Source organism: Penicillium hordei (genome assembly GCF_028827395.1).
Source record: "Penicillium hordei strain IBT 12815 chromosome Unknown utg000001l_segment0_segment0, whole genome shotgun sequence".
NCBI lineage: Eukaryota > Fungi > Ascomycota > Eurotiomycetes > Eurotiales > Aspergillaceae > Penicillium > Penicillium hordei.
In genome coordinates, this window is record NW_026623142.1 from 4,194,797 (window position 1) to 4,214,068 (window position 19,272).

At 48.2% G+C, this 19,272-nt stretch overlaps 7 protein-coding genes across 7 annotated transcripts; 3 read left to right on the top strand and 4 right to left on the bottom strand.

Moving 5' to 3' along the window:
- Window positions 1-2,007: 2,007 nt before the first annotated feature.
- Window positions 2,008-7,621, top strand: N7537_001589 (uncharacterized protein; the record flags this gene model as incomplete). Its single annotated transcript, XM_056892647.1, has 7 exons — window positions 2,008-2,053; window positions 2,145-2,365; window positions 2,493-3,153; window positions 4,127-5,668; window positions 6,622-6,880; window positions 6,937-7,506; window positions 7,558-7,621. The coding sequence occupies 7 exons, from the start codon at window positions 2,008-2,010 to the stop codon at window positions 7,619-7,621; spliced, it is 3,363 nt and encodes a 1,120-aa protein (XP_056757642.1).
- Window positions 7,622-8,010: 389 nt separating this feature from the next.
- On the bottom strand, window positions 8,011-9,213 carry N7537_001590 (uncharacterized protein; the record flags this gene model as incomplete). Its single annotated transcript, XM_056892648.1, has 1 exon — window positions 8,011-9,213. One exon carries the CDS (start codon window positions 9,211-9,213, stop codon window positions 8,011-8,013), a length of 1,203 nt encoding a protein of 400 aa, XP_056757643.1.
- A 199-nt stretch (window positions 9,214-9,412) lies between these two features.
- On the bottom strand, window positions 9,413-10,503 carry N7537_001591 (zinc-binding alcohol dehydrogenase family protein; the record flags this gene model as incomplete). Its single annotated transcript, XM_056892649.1, has 2 exons — window positions 9,413-10,113; window positions 10,167-10,503. The coding sequence occupies 2 exons, from the start codon at window positions 10,501-10,503 to the stop codon at window positions 9,413-9,415; spliced, it is 1,038 nt and encodes a 345-aa protein (XP_056757644.1).
- A 166-nt stretch (window positions 10,504-10,669) lies between these two features.
- Window positions 10,670-12,115, bottom strand: N7537_001592 (LLM class flavin-dependent oxidoreductase; the record flags this gene model as incomplete). Its single annotated transcript, XM_056892650.1, has 1 exon — window positions 10,670-12,115. One exon carries the CDS (start codon window positions 12,113-12,115, stop codon window positions 10,670-10,672), a length of 1,446 nt encoding a protein of 481 aa, XP_056757645.1.
- A 645-nt stretch (window positions 12,116-12,760) lies between these two features.
- Window positions 12,761-15,083, top strand: N7537_001593 (sodium:solute symporter family protein; the record flags this gene model as incomplete). Its single annotated transcript, XM_056892651.1, has 4 exons — window positions 12,761-13,048; window positions 13,099-13,360; window positions 13,417-13,694; window positions 13,767-15,083. The coding sequence occupies 4 exons, from the start codon at window positions 12,761-12,763 to the stop codon at window positions 15,081-15,083; spliced, it is 2,145 nt and encodes a 714-aa protein (XP_056757646.1).
- A 342-nt stretch (window positions 15,084-15,425) lies between these two features.
- Window positions 15,426-15,926, top strand: N7537_001594 (uncharacterized protein; the record flags this gene model as incomplete). Its single annotated transcript, XM_056892652.1, has 3 exons — window positions 15,426-15,599; window positions 15,641-15,760; window positions 15,789-15,926. The coding sequence occupies 3 exons, from the start codon at window positions 15,426-15,428 to the stop codon at window positions 15,924-15,926; spliced, it is 432 nt and encodes a 143-aa protein (XP_056757647.1).
- Window positions 15,927-16,373: 447 nt separating this feature from the next.
- Window positions 16,374-17,840, bottom strand: N7537_001595 (FAD-binding oxidoreductase; the record flags this gene model as incomplete). Its single annotated transcript, XM_056892653.1, has 1 exon — window positions 16,374-17,840. One exon carries the CDS (start codon window positions 17,838-17,840, stop codon window positions 16,374-16,376), a length of 1,467 nt encoding a protein of 488 aa, XP_056757648.1.
- Window positions 17,841-19,272: the final 1,432 nt, after the last annotated feature.

Below are 19,272 nucleotides of genomic sequence, written 5' to 3' on the forward strand. Positions count from 1 at the left end.
ATTAGGTTATTTATGCATAAATATAGACATGGCGGGACACATGGCGGGACTTGCCACGCGCTACCCTTGCTCTTTTCTCCAATCTTTCCCCCGTAATTACTCATCCGCGCCACAAAGGTATTACCCCGATTGATTCGGCTAAATATGAGTTGGGGCATAAGCCGGAGCCGCCGAAATGCGAAAATACCTCCGGAGCTGCGCTTACTTGGAGGCAGAGACGAAAACCCGGTCTTCGAAGGGTTATTTGACTAAAAATATAACTGAGCGGTCATTTCTTTTTTCAGAAACAACTGAATCAATGTCCTTTCTTACAGAAACAAAGACCTTTGCTCGTTGGGACATCTAGTTATCAGACACATCTGTTGTTTTGGCAAAAGACCAGTCATGGTTCAGTGAAAAGCCCCTACTAATAACTAGTGTCTGTCAGGAACTTGAGAGCAAGATACTGATTCATACAACACAGGCACTAGTGGCTCACTAGGGGGAACTGTAGCATCATTAGTGCGAAGGTACACCGGTCTCCCGAGATATAAACCCATGAACCTACGACGTATCACCGTAGTAATGACAGAGAATCCATGGCTTACTGAGCAACATCATAGTATATTCTCTATCTAATCACAACATCCTCTACAGTAGCGCCCGACATCGCCTTCCATGTCGGAAACATGGAGATGCTGTTTCAAACCCTAATCACACGCGCTTCTCAATCCAGATATAGGTACCCCGTACTTTAGATCATGTTTCGGTTTTGAACAGTAAAATTCTATATCTATTGTTACTGATCCAAGAATAACAACCCCTGCTCAGGGGCCCATATACTACAAATAGTTGTTGCGACATCAAAGTCAATCCAAGTGCCGAAGACAAGAAAAGTACATTTGGTTTGAAACGTTTCAACGCCTTAATTTTTGTGAATCATTTTGCAAAACGTTACTCCGGTACTATAAGAATCGCAGCGTCTCTGTTCTGGATAATCAGTGTACTGATGTGGTGGCATCTGGATTCAGAACCGAATATGGAAGGTTTCTCGATTTGACAAAGAGGGGGGCGGTTTCGATAATTTAGTCAGTAGTTCCCAGAGATATATATCCATGAGGTGCCGGGGAAGTGGTTGAAGTTTGAGAAGCTAACCAAATGCTGGGAAATTGTAACAGTGAGGATAGGCTATGATCATGGATCCCCCGCCCAAGGACCACCCGATTTCTATCATGGAGTGCAGAAGGCAATCTGATGCACCAAAATCTATCAAGCGGCTGTGCCAATGCAAATAGGCACGTAATGCTAACTCCAGTCACCATCCAAAATGGTCGAGTCGCCCTGTTCTGCGGCTGGCCGACCTTCATTAGGGTGGAAAGACGGCCGTTTCTAGCGCTAAAGGTGGCGATGCAGGGCGTCCTTTTTATAGGTCCTTATATTTTAGTCAACATAAATGTCCTTACATGTGCTAACCTCCGATTTGCCGCTCCGGGGTTGAGTTTAACAGTGACTCATGCGAGTGCTGCCTTGCAGGAGGCTGATAGATCTTAGAGCAAGGGGACCATTCATCGTCCATTCATCGTCCTTGCAATCAAAACTATAATCACAGGTATAATCACGAGCATGATCACCCCCCATAGCAAACCAATCAACAGACCATGTAAAATATTTAATTATTAGAACAGTTTAGAACATGACGTTGTCCTTTGTCCGCCTACATATGTACCTTAAATCTCAGGTTATCAATATGTAAGAGAAACTAGTCGGGTTTATAGAAGCTGAACCCTTTCCTCCATTTCTTTTGTTTCTTATTTTACTATCCAAGACACGTGCAGGTGACCTCGTGAATAAGAAGTCATCGGCTGATACCGCCCGGAACATCTCCAGCTTTTCTTTTCTTTTCTTCCTTTCAAATGTGTATTTAATCTGATCGCTTTGTTTCGCGTCAGTTGTCATAGAGTTTGGCGGCTGTTAATATATCATGCGAATACCAAAACTTGACCCCCACTTCCTCAACCTCGGGGAAACATGAGTTCCAGTCTTGAAGCTAAGATCGTTGTGCTCGGAGCACAGGGTATGTCTATGAGTGCCCAGTTTCCAATCTATATCCTCGTGATTGGAAATTCCACCAAACAGTGGACTTTACTAACCTCAATCACAACCAGGGGTGGGAAAGACTGCGCTCGTGGAGAGATACTGTAAAAACACCTTCAACCCCGCAGCGGCTTCAACCATCGGCGCGTCGTTCGTGACGAAGCGCGTCCTCGATTCCACCTCCGATACAATAGTGAGATTGCAGATATGGGACACAGCTGGACAGGAGAGGTTTCGCAGCATGTCGAGACTTTATTACAGAGGAGCCCAAGCAGTGCTCCTGTGCTATGATGTCAGTGCATCCACTTCCACACCATTTCCCCTCATTCTTCTTTCCGACGTTTGTATTTGTTGCCTATACAAGCACAATCTACAGCATAATAAAACCTGCATAATCACTAAACTAACTGGCTATACAGATCACCGACCAAAGCAGCTTCCAAGAAATGGCCGGTTGGCTACGCGAACTGCGCAAAAACATCACCCCCAGCGACGACGGCACAGACTCCCTCATCATCCATGTCGTAGGCACAAAGTCCGACATTGTCGCCGAAGACCCCTCCCGCCGCCGCGTCCCCTTCGAACACACAATCGACTACGTCGCCGAACAACTCTACCCAACCCAAGCCTCAACCCCACCACCAACTGCAACAGGAAGCATGGGCGGGCTAGTCTTTGGAACCTCTGTCTTTGGAGGCAGTGGCGGAAGCACATCGAACGCTAGCGCCAGCGCCGCTGCCCTACAGAGTCCAGACTCGAAACGTAGTTCGGCATTCTGGGGGCAGGAGATTGGGTGGGATTGCTGTCATGAGATCAGCGCGCGGGATGGCGAGGGAATTGATGAGGTTTTCCGCGTTATCACGCGTAAGCTGGTTGAACAGCGCAATCGACGCGATACCGAGCTGGCTATGTCGATTGCTGGTACGTCCATGGCGAATGGAGTTGTCGGACCTCTTAACCCTGGGGTTGTGGAGGGTACTGGGAGTTTCCGGCTCGGTCATGGTGATAACAGGAGGAGTTGGATGGGGTTGGGGGCAGCAGCTGTCAATGTCGATGGTGCTGAGGAGGAGCGGGTTATACGTGCGTCACGCAAGGGGCGCTGTTGTTGATCATTGGCTGGGATGAGGGCTTGGGTTCTTTTTTTTTGCTTCGATTTGCATTCGGGCTAGCGTTGCTTTTGTACTTTGGTACTTTTGTTTGTCTATTTTGGTTATCTATGGATGTACGGGCGGGAATAAGCTAGTTATTTAGGGCTTGGGCGGGGGGGATCTTGGTGCCTTAATATTTGGTCAGCTATGCATGGATGAAGGTAACTAACTAACTACTTGTTCAATAAAGATGGATATTATACGCCACATGCAATCAGCATATATCACTCAAAATGATCGTCTATAGGCATCAGTTGTGGAGACGGTGGATCCGATGATCGTAGATGTCCCACTGATTTGCATGTCTATGCTTCTATACTTTGTGAACATATAACTACATCTTTAATGGATGGTTTCACCATATCACCATACCAATAGGCAACAAAGTTATATAACTCACCCGGGTGATGTAGATCGGGTTTGTTCACTTCTCACCGAGGTCGAACCCCCTCATTTCGCTTATACCGGAGAATTTCTTGTTCCCATTGGGCAAAGAGAACTGCCTGGGTGGACTGTGCTTTTGCTATCAGAAGGACCTGTCCATTCCAATCAAGTCCATGCCTCAGCCCTCTAGGCCGAGGACGCTTTTCTTTCTTTCTTTTTTTTTTTTGCCAACTACGTCCCTTTGCTGGGCATTTCTTCTTTCCTTTCTTATCTCCTCTTAAGCTTTTCGTTTTGTATCAAAGAATCTCAGACTGTCTACCTTATTACATACTACTGTACCTTTTGATCCCAAAACGAATCGCAGTACTCATACCCAACCCCTCTCCGTATATCCCAAGCCCCATCTGACTCACCATGTCGGGGGTGGAGGTGATCGCAGTCGTAGCGTGTGTGGCAGCCAGTAAGACCATTTCCTCTTCTTTTATCAATAGCTGAGATTAACAAACCCTAATCGGCAACAGTTGTCTCCGCCTACAGCGATGGAGCGAGTATGTTTACTGCCATTAGAAAGAAATACCACGAGCGCCAGTCCACCCGGGAACTAGAACGGTCTCTCGCACGTGGCCGGACCGAGATTCAAACCCGGTTTGATCTGCACAATCAAGAGCTTGGCTACCGATACGAGCGAGGCGACTCGATCGCTCGTGAGCATATGAAAGATATCATCATCACACTACAGGGGGCTTTGCTAAGACACCTCCGAGAGGCGCAGGAGCAGGGGACCACTCCAGATCTGATGGCGTTGCAGATAGAGTCCGACCAGGGCCGCGTTCGCACGCTCGTCATTTTGGGGGACTTGTACCAGCGTCTGTCGAGGCCGTCGCCTGTTCCACCGTCTGTTTCCATGTCCATCGATCCAAACTATCACATGATGAATTCGTATGGCCGTGGATATTCCCCTAATGGCCCGGACAGGTACCGGCCACCTCACACACCGGAGATGGAGTACTTCTTCGGTGGATATCCTACCTCACCAGCCAGTTATTCACGAGGTCAGATCCTACCAGAGGACGTCTGCGCCTCACCAACGGACACACTGGGAACATCGAGAGAGTATGGGACTTCAAGCCCAAAACCTCGTAGGCGGTCATCAGGCTTTGGCTCAGTTGTGAGTAGTATGGGCGACTGGTTCCATCCCCGCCCAGGCCGCGGGAGAACACCATCTTTTCCGTCATCAGCACCCGAGCCCGCATATATCCCACAAACCAGAGTATACACCGCAGTGTCACCATCGACATCAGAGCCGATTCCGGAATTCGATGTTAGACCAGCCACGCCAAGTATACCCAAGTCGCGACCAACCTCGATACCACACGATGTCTTAGGGGGGAACCCATGGAAGCACGAAAACCTCATAAACTCCGACGACGAAGACGCCATCAGGCATGCTCCAATCAAAGAAGAAAAACGCCACCTCTCGCCCATCTCCGCATCCACGCAACCACGCCACGATTCTCTCTCCGCAACCTCAACCGCCTCCACAGACTCCACCCCGTCAAACCCCTCTACTCGAAGTAGCACAGACCGACCAACCCAAGCAATCCGACCTCTTTGGCCACCTAGCGAAACGAACAACTACCTGGGCTTCTGTAAAGGCGCGTGGAAAGTGCACACGGGATTCCGAGGATTCAAAATCTACTCCGAGCCCGGGACGGGATATTTTACGCAACAGTCGTGGTTGCGGTGCACGAAGTGCGCTTTCGAAGCACCCATGAGCCCGAAGAGTTCCAGCCACAACCCACTATTCGAGGAAAGCGTGCGTACGCACAGAGCTAGTGGTATCCGATATCGATTCGAGTTCTTGGCGAAATCCCACGTGCCCTGTAAGCGAGACCCTGCATTGCATTTTAATTCTAATGCTCCTCGTGGCACATTTTGCTGTCTCTTTTGTTGTGCGATGGCACAGGAGTCAACTCAGGTATATGGAAATCTGGACATCTTTATGGCGCATCTGGCAAAATATCACTGGGCGGTTGAGAGGGAAGCGTTAGCTGTGTTGCCTAGTATGCGATGTGTAGTTGGTCGGGTTGCGCCTGATTCGGAGTATTTTGATGTGAATATCTTGCCGCCACGCGGTTGATGTCTTAGTTATTATATAGTCTGGGAATTTCTTGGGTTAATTTTCGGGCTGATGTCTGTATTTGGTGTTGGTCATACATTTATTTTTTTATTTTTTTATTTCTTGGGTGTTGGGGTATATGGTGTATATTGCAAATTGATCTGCAGTTAGTTCAAACACGGGAGGTATCCCCTTGCACGGGATATGTGTCATGTATAGGGTCCAATGGAGAAATTAGTTTGAAGAGTGTACGTCTATTTGCTGGACCGGGTTGATATTAAGGGTCTATCTACGTACTCTCTTTACTCCGTACCACATCGAGTAAGCCTTATGTACCCCTGAAATAATTAATTTTAAGTCGAAATTAATATAAAAAATTGGAAATTAAAATTAAAAATTAAAATAAACTCAAGTAGATAGGTCGAGATTTATCAATCCCTCCAATCAAATTGCTCCAAATGGCCAAAAATGGGTCAGAAAGCAGCCCCCCCTCCTAAATAAGGAAAGCGCCAATTTCCCTTTTTCTTTTTTTTTTTTTTTCCTTCTTCACCATTTCTCTTCTTGGAGGAAGGTCGTCCTCCGCCTCTTATTACCTATTTCACCTATCTCAATTGATTCCATTCCTTCTCGAAGTACTTACTTCATCCCTTGACTCGGCACTTTCGTCATCTCGCGTCCAGAGTACGCGAGTGAAGTTTGTTCCCCCGGCCTCCGCATGGGTCGGTGCTTATTACTTCACTAAGATTGCGCGTTCTGAGACACTGTCCTTTTCTCATCCTTCTCCTCTCACACCGTCGCTCCCCCTATACCCTCTCCCTCGATTTTGACAACCACGTTATGCGATGAGGTTGTCAATTCGTGTCAGTGCCGCTGCCGCACTAATTATCCTCACTCTAGTCCTGGTCAACCGCAGTTTAAAGAGCAAAGGTGAATCACTTCAGGATCTATGGCACTTCGATACCGGATCCTTCCGCACATCCCTCCGACCAAAACTCCAATCTGATACAGGATCGCAACGGAAATGGCGGGTTGCATCGGATAATAAGCCCGCCCTGGTTTACCAGACCACCGAGATCGTGGTCCCCAACCAGGGTGCTATTGTGATGGCCAAACGCAAGGAGGAAGATACCGCTTGGGTCGGAGCGGAACTGGCAGAGTGAGTGTGGCTCGATTGTGTTTCCAGCAGAAGACAGCCTAATTGAATATTTCCAGATGGCGCAGCGTCATTTACACCGTCGACGATATCAATGCCCCGACACATACCCCGAAGAACAAGGGTCGCGAGGCTCTCCCCTACCTCCAATACCTGATCGACCACTACGATGACCTTCCTGACGTCGTGGTCTTCCTGCACAGTCACCGCGACGGTGTAATCGCCGGCTGGCATATCGACACCATGGATTACAGCAATGTGGACTCGGTGCGCGCATTGCAGAAGGAATTTGTGCAACAAGCAGGCTTTGTCAACTTGCGTTGCCAATTGAGCCCAGGATGTCCCTCTGCCATCCAACCATTCCGTCAACCTCCGAATCCCGAAAGCCAGGGCGAGGCACACTACGCTGCTGCCTGGAAAGAGCTGTTCCCCGGCGAGCCGGTGCCCCGCGAAATCGCCGCCCCGTGCTGCTCCCAGTTCGCCGTTTCCCGAGAGCAGATTCTCCAGCGCCCCCACAGCGATTATAAGCGCATGTATGACTGGGTGATGAATAATGACCTGCCGGACGAGGCTACCTCCAACATTATGGAGTATTCATGGCACATCATTTTCGGCAAGGACCCTGTCTTGTAAGTGTCCCACTAGTGTATTAATTTCCCCGCTAACATTTTTGATTGCAGCTGCCCTGATTTGTTCCAATGCTACGCAGATGTCTACGGCGAAGAAGTCATCTTTAACTACTGATCATTTCAAGTCATTCCTTTTATGTCTACAAGGGCCGATAGCTCTTGTATTTCCACCAGGATATGTTTCTTTATTACCCGGCACTTGCCGGAACTCCCTAAAGGAGAAATACCATGGTTACTGGGAAGACACAGTGCCAATGCCACATGATGACTTGCTTCGATATCAATTTTTTTCATCTATCAGAAGCAAATGTACAAAGACTGAAATATGCCGAAACGGCTATCACAGTGATAGTGATATCATCCGTCTCGCCTCGAGTTGTACGTCCAACTCACAGGCATGGGATATTCTTTTCGTGCTACGGCAAACATGTATATTTTTTTTTCATTCAAATCTTTTCTATGCTCAATCATACATCGAGTAGCTACTAGCTACCGCGTAACTATCTATTGTTTGCTATCCCGCAGAATCATCTCCCTCGCTACCTCATCCCACCGATACATCCCCCCACTACCAACATTATAATGGTAATAATTATTGGTCGCGCCATGAACAACACCCCGACGAAAAGTAATATTAATCCGTCCCCTCATCGCCTCCCCAGCCTTTCCCTTCCGCTTAGGAATACTATGCAACCAATTGGACTGCGTCGCCCCGCGCATAATAACCATATCGCCTGACCCAAGACTCATCTTAATTTGCTGCAGTGGCACCGTAGCAGCAGGCCTGGATCCAGGAGATGAAGCCGTATTCGAATTCGACGTCTCACCCGAAACCGTACAACTCGCCCGTGTCGCACTAGTACCACCCAGCCCGGAGATCGCATGTGCAGTACCAGGCCCGCATCCACCCGCCGCCCGGTTCGTAATTCCCCCGGGCACCAAAGGCTTATGCTTCATTAGAAAATCCCGCTCGCCGCCCAGCGACAGCGAGGCGATATTCGGCTCGCGTCCGAGGAAGCGCTCGTCATCGGAGTGGAATGCGATGCTGTCTTCTCCGCTGGCGTAGTAATTTACCAGGCAGAAATTATAGCTGGGGGTTGTGTTATCTGCGTTTGCGGCTGCGTTCACTGCTTCGACCTGTCTCCGTAGGAGATCGAGACAAGCTGGGATTGGGCGTGGCGTGCACTGGTACTTTGTCTTTGGGATTGGGGTCTTGGTCTTGGTTTCTAGTAGAACAAGGCTGTTGGGGTTGTTGCCTGGTTCTTGGATGAATGTCGATGTCTCATCGACTCCGAAGACTGTTGTCCATCGTGGTGTGCTGATTTGTGTTTCGATGTCGCCCCGTCGTGCTGTGTACTGCACGCGGTAGAAGGGGAGTTCGCGACGCAGGAAGTTGAATAGCTCGTTGGCTGTTGGGCGGGGGATGTATGGCTGGAAGTGGAGGAGGTCGAGGTGTGGTTGGTTGTTTATTTCGCGCGGTGCGGTTGCTGGTGTTGCGTGTTCTAGACCTACTTTGATGTGGGAGGGGAGTTGGGCGATTGGGATTGGGTAGCTTGGGTGTTGGCTTGGGGGTTTGGTGTCTTCGATTGGGATATTGTTTGGTTTTGGTGTTGGGATTGCGCTGTTGGGTTCGAAGGGTTCGGTTTTGGGACGTTTAGGAGTGGTGGTTTGTGGTTTGAAGAATGCGTCAAGCGTGCGTTTTGCCATTGTGGAATGAGAAGGTGTTGGGCGTTGGTTATTGGAATCGACGCAGTATATTCACGTCGCGCGACTTGGAGAATTTATCGGTGATGTCATTCCCGGTCCCGATTTAGATCTATACTTCCCGATCTGGCTTAATATATATTTTATAAAATCATTGCCAAGGCATTCATAGATTAACTCGAGATCGCTTTCTCGTGTATAACTACTGCCGGACTCCCTCAGTCTCGGCAATTTTAACCACATATTTCACCGCAGATGCCTTGCCAGCCTGCAGATCTTTTAATGCGCCCTCAATACCCCCCAGTCCACCTTTTCTAACTTCATACGGATGGCCCGAGAACCAACCCTGTGCGAGACCTCGACCAATGAATTGGAAGAAAGCAGCCGCGAATTCCTTATCACCAAGAGCCTGGCCCTCAGCAGGGGCAATATGAACAGTCCCCACCATGGTCCGATGGATACTAATTTGCTCCTTTACCTTATCAGCTTCCGCAGGTAGAATGACAGTGATATTTCCAGGTGCATCGAGAGCAGCACCGAGAGTCACATAGCTTCCCTTCTCGGTCACGGCATCGTAGGCATGGTGAATGGGTGTCTCCTTGCCGATAGCCTTAATCCCTGCGTAGACGGCGTCATCGCCTTCACGATAATCAATGATCGTGTCTCCCTTTTCCCTGCTGATCAACGTCTCGACAAAGGGAGCGCCTTTGCCCGCGACAGCGATGATGGGGTGGATATTGGATAGTTGAGCGAACTTGATCGCAAATGCGCCAACCGCCGAGGCACCGCCGTACACAACCAAAGGAGTGGGTTTATCGGCCGGTGCCCAGGGCAGAGGCAATTTCAGCGCTTGATATAGTCCCAATGCAGCAGTCATCGCAGCAAGGGGGATTGTAGCAGCCTCTGGTCAATACGTTAGTTGCATTCTGTGATTATTAGGACGAGGGAATACATACCTTCGAAGCTCGTCTTGTCAGTGAGATGGAATGTCGTGTACTCCCATGCAATGGCGTATTCGCCATAACTTCCATGCGGGGTGCCCATCTGGTGGAACGCTGCCACTTTGTCTCCCTTGCGGAAGTTCCAGACTCCTTCTCCCACTGCCTCCACATATCCTGCGATATCGTCTCCCTGGTTAATGACATTGTCTGGGTGCCATTTAGGGAGTTTCCAGTCCTTTGGGTTGGTACCCGACACCACTACCCGGATGAGGACCTGGCCAGGTTCGGGGGTAGGGATGTCAATGTCCCGGATGATGGCCGAAATAGTCTTGTCAATAATGGCTTCCTTCATTTTGAAATCTGGGACTCGATGGTGGAAATCAAACAGATCAAGTTGATATTTATGTGGTGGATTGATTTGTAATGTTGTGGAGGCCCCGGATATAATTGAACTTATTCCCGTTGATTACACGAATGTATTGTTCAGATGATTCCAAGGCTGTACATGCGTATAATACCTAGTTCTCCGTAGTCTGATACTGAGGAATGGTCTCCCCTGACCGCCACTTGTACTTGCTTCCAGGATGATCCTCTGGCAAACGCTTCGATCCAATAAACACTTCACGAGCTGTAGCACCTTCTTTCTCAATTCCCTCTCGGAAAAGACCTCTCCGTCGAAGTTCAGGTAATAAAAACTCGATGATATCTTCAAAAGTCCCTGGATTCACAATATGGGCAAGATTGAAACCATCCACGTCGGAGATCTCCACCCATTTTTCCAACTCATCTGCAACTGTCGTGGGGCTGCCGACAATCTTGGCCTGCAGCCCACCAACACTGATGTATTCTACAATCCTCCGTTTGGTCCATGGTAAGCTATCTGTACCTGGAACGGTAGCAGACCATCTCCGAACAATGGACTGGACCCGCGGTGAGTCGCTGAATCGGAAATCCTCATCATCAGAATAACCTGATAGGTCGATCCCGGTCCATCCACCGAACAAAGCTAGTGCACCTTCGTCATCGGCATATTGGAGATATTCCTCCCGCTTCGCTTTTGCGTCTTCATCTGTCGCTGCGACAATCACGTTGATACCCACGATGACTTTGATATGTTTGGGATCACGACCTTGCTCTTTAGCAACATTTCGTACATTATCTACCGTCAAGCGAGTGCTTTCGGGAGTTTGACCGCCGATGAAGATTGCCTCGCCGTGCTTTCCACCGAATTGACCACCGGCCTCGGAGACACCGGCTTGGAACAGGAATGGTGTACGTTGTGGCGATGGCTCGCAGAAGTGTGGCCCGGGGACACTAAAGTATTTCCCTTTGTGATCTATCTCTCGCACAGCATCGCTAGCAATATATGTTCCGAGCTGTCGGTCGGCGAGCACGGCATCGTCTCGGAAACTGCCTTCCCAGAGCTTGTAGAGCACCTCGAGGTATTCTTCTGCTCTTGCGTATCGCTCATCATGAGGAATCTGCTCATCCAACCCGTTGTTTCGGGCTGCGCTGTCCAGATACGACGTGACAATATTCCATGCCACACGACCCTCGCTGAGGTGATCCACGGTAGAGAGTCGGCGTGCGAGCGCATATGGCTTCTCGTATGTAACGCTGGCAGTCACTCCGAAAATAAGGTTCTTTGTGACAGCGGACATGGCAGGAACAAGGTATAGGGGGTCATTGACGGGAAATTGTGCGCCTGATGCCAACGCGGGCACAACATTGCCAGGGCCCTTGTATACATCGTACGCGCCCAGGGTGTCTGCAATGAACATGGCATGGAAACCGGCTTTATCAAGCAACTGAGCTAACTCGGTCCAGAATGAGAGTGATTTGTACTGGTCGGTCTTGTTTCTGGGGTGCTTCCATAGGCCAGGTGCCAAATGGCCCGGGGTATTCATGACGAAAGCATTGAGGATGATTTGCTTTTTGCTGGAGGTTGGTGTGCTTTCACTCATTTTGAACTACGATTCTTAGGATTTGCAGTGGATTTGAATAGTCACTGAGATTTAAATGCCAAGTCCTGAGCAACGGGAACAGCTTTTTATACACCGTGGACGGAAGTATACAGTACGCGCTATCACGATCGCACCACTGTCGGAGGTTTATCTCCCATTCGTAATCGAAATTCGACATTCGACATTCGACATTTACGATGAATATTTTGAATCCCATATCGGCCGATAAATTAGCCTCGTGTGTGGGGTACGCAGTGACCCTTGTCGTTCGCGATTCCACGTCGTTTTATCGCAATCGGGGAGTCGAGGCACGCAATCCCAACCACAATCTCCCTGACAATCACATATCTTCGGCAACCACCACACGTTGAGCCTATTAGCTTTGTTTCGATCTTCCAATGACAATGTGTCTAGACTCTTTAGTCATGTCTCTTCCACTCATTCTGTATAACGCAATTGCGGACATGGACGACGTGAGATATATCGCCCACCTGGTAACTCTGATTGCTCCGCAACCCTTCAGAGAGCACTAATTGGCCGCATATCTGAAGGGAACAGGCTTGGCATCGAAGATAGGATGGACTTCTCAGACAATAAATATTTCTCGGCCCTGCACATTTGGACTTGGCTTTACTTTGCCCAGATATGTCTAACACGGTAGATACGTCCAAGCTGGCCTTGATCCCCCAGGGGGCGGCCTACGGCCTTCTCATTGGCCTCAGCGTGCTCTTCTGTGGAGTCATCCTGATTGCCGTGAAGGTGCAGAAAGCGTATCTTGCTGAAGATTCAGGAAAATCGGAAATGTTCATGGTCGCCAATCGCTCTGTAGGGAGAGGATTGTGTGCATCTGCAGTCTTTAGTTCTTGGATGTGGATCAACGAGACGGTATTGTGTGCGGCTATGACATATCGGTACGGTCTTGCAGTGCCTCTGGTATGTTCCCTTATCCCCTCAAAAGACCTTACATGGCTAACGACCCATAGTGGTGGGGATCTGGTCTATGCTTCCAAATTGCACTGATGGCAGCACTTGGTGTTATGGCCAAGATTCGAGTCCCTTATGCTCATACATCGCTCGAAGTCGTTCGGATGCGCTATGGCAAGATTGGACATCTCGTGTTTATCGTGCTCAACCTCGTCAACAATGTTTTCGGCTGCGCCTCGATGATTATGACGGGTTCTCAGCTCATTCATGGAGTTTCCGGCATGCACTATGTAGCAGCAACTATTCTTGTTCCCCTCGGAGGTTTGTGTCATTCCTTTCTTAAATATATGGGGAATCAGGAGCTAACCTCTTTATAGTTGTTCTCTATACAGCCGTAGGTGGCTTGAAGGCCACATTCTTAACGGACTTCTTGCACACGGCAATTGCCCTCATTCTCATCATCTATTTCACCATTGCCGTTTTGACAAACTCTGCTGTCGGTGGACTAGGTGGTTTGTACGATAAAGTTATCGCAACAGCTGCGGATAATTATATCCCCAACAATTATCAAGGTTCACTTCTTACATTCAAGTCCAAGGATGCAATTATTTGGGGGTTGATCCTGAAGTTCGGAAACCTGGCACTTGTCGTTATGGTAAGTTAATTCAACAAGGGGACATTGAAAGGTATCTCGATACTTTTTGCAAAGCTAATCTGTCGTCGGTAGGATACCGCATTTTGGCAAAAGTCCTTTGCGACGGAGGTCAAGGCAACGGTTCCAGGATATAACATCGCTGCATTGGCTGTTTTCGGTATCCCCTGGGGTCTGGGTACAGTTATCGGTTTGGCAACCAGGGCAATTCACGACACACCAATCTTTCCGACCTACCCTGGTCTACTTACTGCCACTGAAGTCAGCTCGGGGATGGTGATGCCATACACTATCAAAGCACTCATTGGAGACAAAGGAATCATTGGATTCTTCTTTCTTTTGTTCATGGCTCTGACAAGTACCGTTTCCTCCTCAATGATTGCTGTTAGTAGCATCTTGTCTTATGACATCTATAAGACTTACCTCAACCCCAAAGCTACCGACAAGCAAATTGTGGGAGTGAGTCACTTGACTGTGGTTATCCACGGTGTCTTTATCACCGGCATTTCCATCGCTCTCAACTATGGAGGAGCAAACATGACATGGATCGGGTACTTGAGACCGATCATCTCTTGCCCAGGAATCATTCCTATGATTCTCACCTTGTTCTGGTCTCGCCAGACCCGGATAGCTGCGATTATCTCTCCCGTGCTTGGCTTCTTTTCAGGTCTCGCTGTCTGGTTGGCAACAACCAAATACATGTATGGCCACATCAACATCACCACCACTTCAAATCCCTATCCAGCACTATATGCAGCCATTGCTTCCTTCTTTACGCCGGCTCTTTATTCCGTTGTCCTGTCACTCTATAAACCTTATAAGTTCGACTGGAGGGTGTTCCTTCGAATTGAGCTTGCAGACCAAGCAGAAATTCAGTCGCCCTCAGACGCAAGCACTTTGAACGAGAGCAGCGAGGAAGTCCACACAAGTGATCCAAAGGGCGTCGATGGATCCGTCACAGCGGTTGTCAATAGTCAACCAGAAAGTATCAACAACGACCCAGAGAAGATTGGCAACATCAGCGAAAAGAATACAACGCAGCAGACCTCATCGCCATCTTCTGTGGAAACGAACTTGGATGATATTCAGCACCCATTCGACGACGAAACGTTGAAAGAGTTGTACAGATGGCTCAAGATTGCTTGGTACATGTTCGGAGCTATCGTGCTGATCACGTTTGTTGCTTGGCCGCTTCCACTGTATCGCGATTATATCTTCACCAAATCATTCTTTGCAGGATGGGTAGTTGTCGCCATCATCTGGCAGTTCGCTGCTTTTGGAGCGGTTGTGATTTTCCCACTTTATGACGGACGCCAGGATATTGCGATCGGTGCGAGAGGTATCTGGAAGACTTCCAAACAGTATATCAGTAAAAGCAAGAAAGACAACTAGGAGGATAATTACTCAGGAATTAAATATGCTTGGCATGTCAAAATAGAGCGGGGACAGGATTGATAAGTATACAAAGTGGGTAATCCCGCTAGCTCTTTATTTATCTACATACGTAGTCTATATCACACCATCAGACCAAATATTTTCTAGTTCTAGTTCATTCGAGAGTTTTTGTTTTGTCCCCATAACTTATCCTCAACGATCGGGCCACAAAGTGATATTTAGTTACTTGTCGTTAGTGACGTACGAGGTTTAACCTCATAACAATATCTGTTGAATCCTAAAATATTTTACGACAACCTAAAATTCTTCTCTACATGCCTCCCTCGATTCCAACATGGTATGCCAGCCACACCAGAATGGCCTATCCTAGAAGAGATGATCCTCAACCCCGAGGCCTTGCCCGTAGGACCATCAGAAAACCTTCCCAACGGATCTCGGGTTCTCGACGTAGGGTGTAGCTACGGCTGGTTCATCCGCTGGGCTCGCGAAAAAGGCGCTGCTTATGTCAAAGGAGTCGATCTTTCCTAAAATATGATCGACCGACCATACTCCAGTTTGAGGCCGAGATCAATCGCCAGGTTATATTAGTCCGTACTACGGAAGCTATCCTCGAGATTCATTATCTGGAGACTATAAACTTGAGTCAGCACCCTGGACAAGAACTGCAGGATTTGGTTTTTAGTTCCCTGGCTTTTCACTAAGTCGAGGATATCGTACGACTCTTCCATGGGGGGAGATTCATCTATCTTCTCTGTTGAACACCATATGGGAACAGCCCTAGTCTATCTAGGGCTGGGCTGCAAGGTGATTTGGGGGATAGGCAAAGACCGGAAAGTGTGACGCTCGAATTCTTACAGCAGCGAGGGCCTGCGCTTGTTTAGCTGGCTGGGAGCAGAGGGAGTGAGAAAATACCTTCACACTTTTGACCTATGTCACAGCCTTGCCTGAGAATGGATTTGTGTTGACCGGATTGAAGGATTGGCGCCCTTCGAAGGAGAATGTCGCAGGTCAAGCAGAATGGATACTTTCTGCTGATTTCTGCGGAGGTGAGGGGTTAAGATCATGACATTGCAATTTATGTGATACAATTCCGTCGAACATTCTACTTTAAACTCGAAGTTTGAAATTACCCCAAAAATCACGCCAATGATGCATTGTTCTCTTGCACTATAGTACGATAGTCTAAAGAAGAGGATCCAAAGTCGACGTATATATTCACGACTTCCATCTACTCTCGTGCAGCAACATAAATTATTAGTAATTAGGAAGGCGTATATCCCACTACCTCTAGTCAAATGACCAACCACCCGTCTTGTCAGCAAAGAAGTTATCTGGGTCATACTTCTTCTTAGTCTCTTGTAATTTCCCATATGTAGAGAAGGTCGACAAAGGATGTTGGTCATAGTGTGCATCATTGATGAACAACGGAAGACCTTCGGCATTGGTTGTCGACGCAACCATATCACGGAAGCTAGACTGAATGGCATCATAGTCTGCCTGGCTCATTCCAGGCAGCGTTGTGACCAAATAATTCAACCAGAACCATGGGCCGTCGGGCATATCCATTGCATTTCCACCCTGCGCCTTGCTGGCGTCTGTCAAGCTTTTGGGCACAGGTTGAAAATCGAGCGAAAGGAGTAGATATTTGCCTTTGTTCGACTCGCCCCAGTTGCGCCACACATCTAAGGCATTCTTGTACTCATCATTATCAGCACGATGGACTCCAACACGGAAGATGTTGTTCCCACGTGAAACCTCAGTGGCGATTGGAAGTGGCATGCCGGCTACCTCGGGGTAGGACTTGAGGCCAGTAGTGTCGAGGAGATGTGGAATTCTGGTGAAGTTCGTGAACGCCTCTCCTGCGTCAGGGCCATCATAGACGAGAAACATGATAACAGCCTCGTCCAAGTTCAGATTTAAATCTAAGGTGGGTAGCTTCTCGTAAGTACCGATAATGCTGGCCTTGGGGTCTGTGTTATATCGGATAAAATTGCCTATTGCTTCAACGACGGTGTCTTTCTGTTGAAAGGCGTAGATGATATTCCCCGCGAAGAATTGACCAATAGGGCGACTCTGGACCGTGTACTTTGTTACAACACCATATGCATTTCCGCCACCACCACGCGAGGCAAAGAATAAGTCAGGGTTGGAAGTGTTGGATGCTATCACAATTTGACCATCAGGAAGAACGATCTCCAGCTCCCTGAAGGAATCACAGGCCATTCCATATTGGGGAGAGAGATAGCTCATGCCACCACCCAGGGCGAGGCCAGTTCCCACCCCAGAGAGTCGGGCCCCAACCACCGTGCGGTTATAGTCCACGAAGTAGTCGTATATGTCGCCAAATACACCACCTGGTCCGTATGTTGCCAACGTTGTGTCTGGATCATATGACTTCGCCGAGAGGTTACTCAAGTTAACGAGAACGCCCTTGTCAGTTGACGAAAAGAACTTGTTGGGATTGTGCCCTCCTCCTTTGATTGCAAACTGACTGCCCGCTGCCCGAATGGCCTGAAGAGTCATAGAAACATCCTCCGAGGATGAAGGATAGACGACACAGGATGGTTTGTACGCATCCTGGGGCGTGCTCCAATACTCAGTGCTGGAGATATACTTCAAACTAAGTTTGCTGGTGATGACTTTGGACGATCCCAGCTGCGATGTTATATTGGAACAAGCTGTTGGACCAGGATCGATTGCCAATGAACCAACAGCCGCCGAAACACCAACCAGGCCTAAGGCAAACAGTAGCATAATTGGTATGCTAACCAGCGACAAAAATACAAAATGTGAGCAATTGAGTCGATTTCTCTGGCAATAATGAGGTACACGAATCAAGAAATCGACCGCATACTTATGCCTCCCTCAATTTAGGCGTGATAATATATACGGAGTGTGGCCTCGGCAGATATATACGATCCGAATACGATAAACGGTAGAAATACGACGCATTCCGGCGATGAGCATAAAACAGAACAAAAAAAAATGGTGATCTTACTCTTTCTGGGATGTCGATCAACCCCTGTTTTATCCTGTAGCAAGGAAGCGGGGAAACATTCACGAGGACTAAGTTGCTCAACATAATGATTGCTCCTTTGTGAAAAGAAAAGTAGGCAAAATATGTTAGACAATGCTAGGAACCTTCATAGTTCCGGAAGCTGTCTCAGGTTGGTTGATTAGGTCTGTATTATCCTTTGCGAGCCGGAAGCTACCAGGATATTAGGTCCCTTCATTTATCGATGGATTTAGTGTATCGTCGTTTTCCAGGTTAGAGCTACAATAGGCTCGAAGAAGGATGTTTTACCATAATGCATCCGCCGAGCCTTCTAATGAAGAGCGGTGGGTCTCCAAGGCTGAAGAGCCTTCTCAATTCTCTTCGGAGGTTACCCGGCGAGACGGCGAGATTGCATGTAGTTTCATATTCAATCGACTGGACATCTCGTCCAAGTCAATCAATCTAAATAAGCCAAAGGCATTTTCCAGTGGGTGATTCTTATGAAGCTGGATCCCAATTTCTCTGTTGAAAAGTGTTAGTGAGTTCCAAGTCCACGATTTAAAAGCATAATGGAACATACAATCAAAAGTTGTTCCACGGCTAGCGCGCTCCATGGAGTGAGTTCTTGCCCCACTACAAAAAGAGTGAGAGGGAACAAGGAGCAAAAGGGCGGGGGTCGGAAGGTTATATCGAAGGATTTGGGTATGTTCAGGGTTGATGCCTGGGGGGAGAGGGCCAAGTAGGCTTGGCCATTGTGCATCAGACTTAAGCAATTATACAATTATCAGGTCTTCTATCTTGAAGACATTGTCCTGACTATCACTCAGCATCTGTGTTTTGGCCGTGCATATGCAGCTACGGTGCACGGCCCATCGAAACCACCAACTCTAGATAGAAATTGCCTATACAGGAAAGGTGTAGAGCTTCAATATCCTGAATATTTTGCTAATATCAACATATCAACAAATGGCAAATTCATGTTGAAATTTGCCAAATTTCACAAAGCAGTTTCGCGTGGATTTTAGCTATTCAAGCAATATGCCTGGCTGCGCGAAAGTTGTTAACCAAGCGTTTGCCAACTGACTCCCTCTGGCCCCACAAACGCAAACTGTCTTTCAAAAACCACAGAACTATGTCGTGTTGATTAACCATATGGACATGGCTTTACGTTGACATCCGGGTATCATAAAC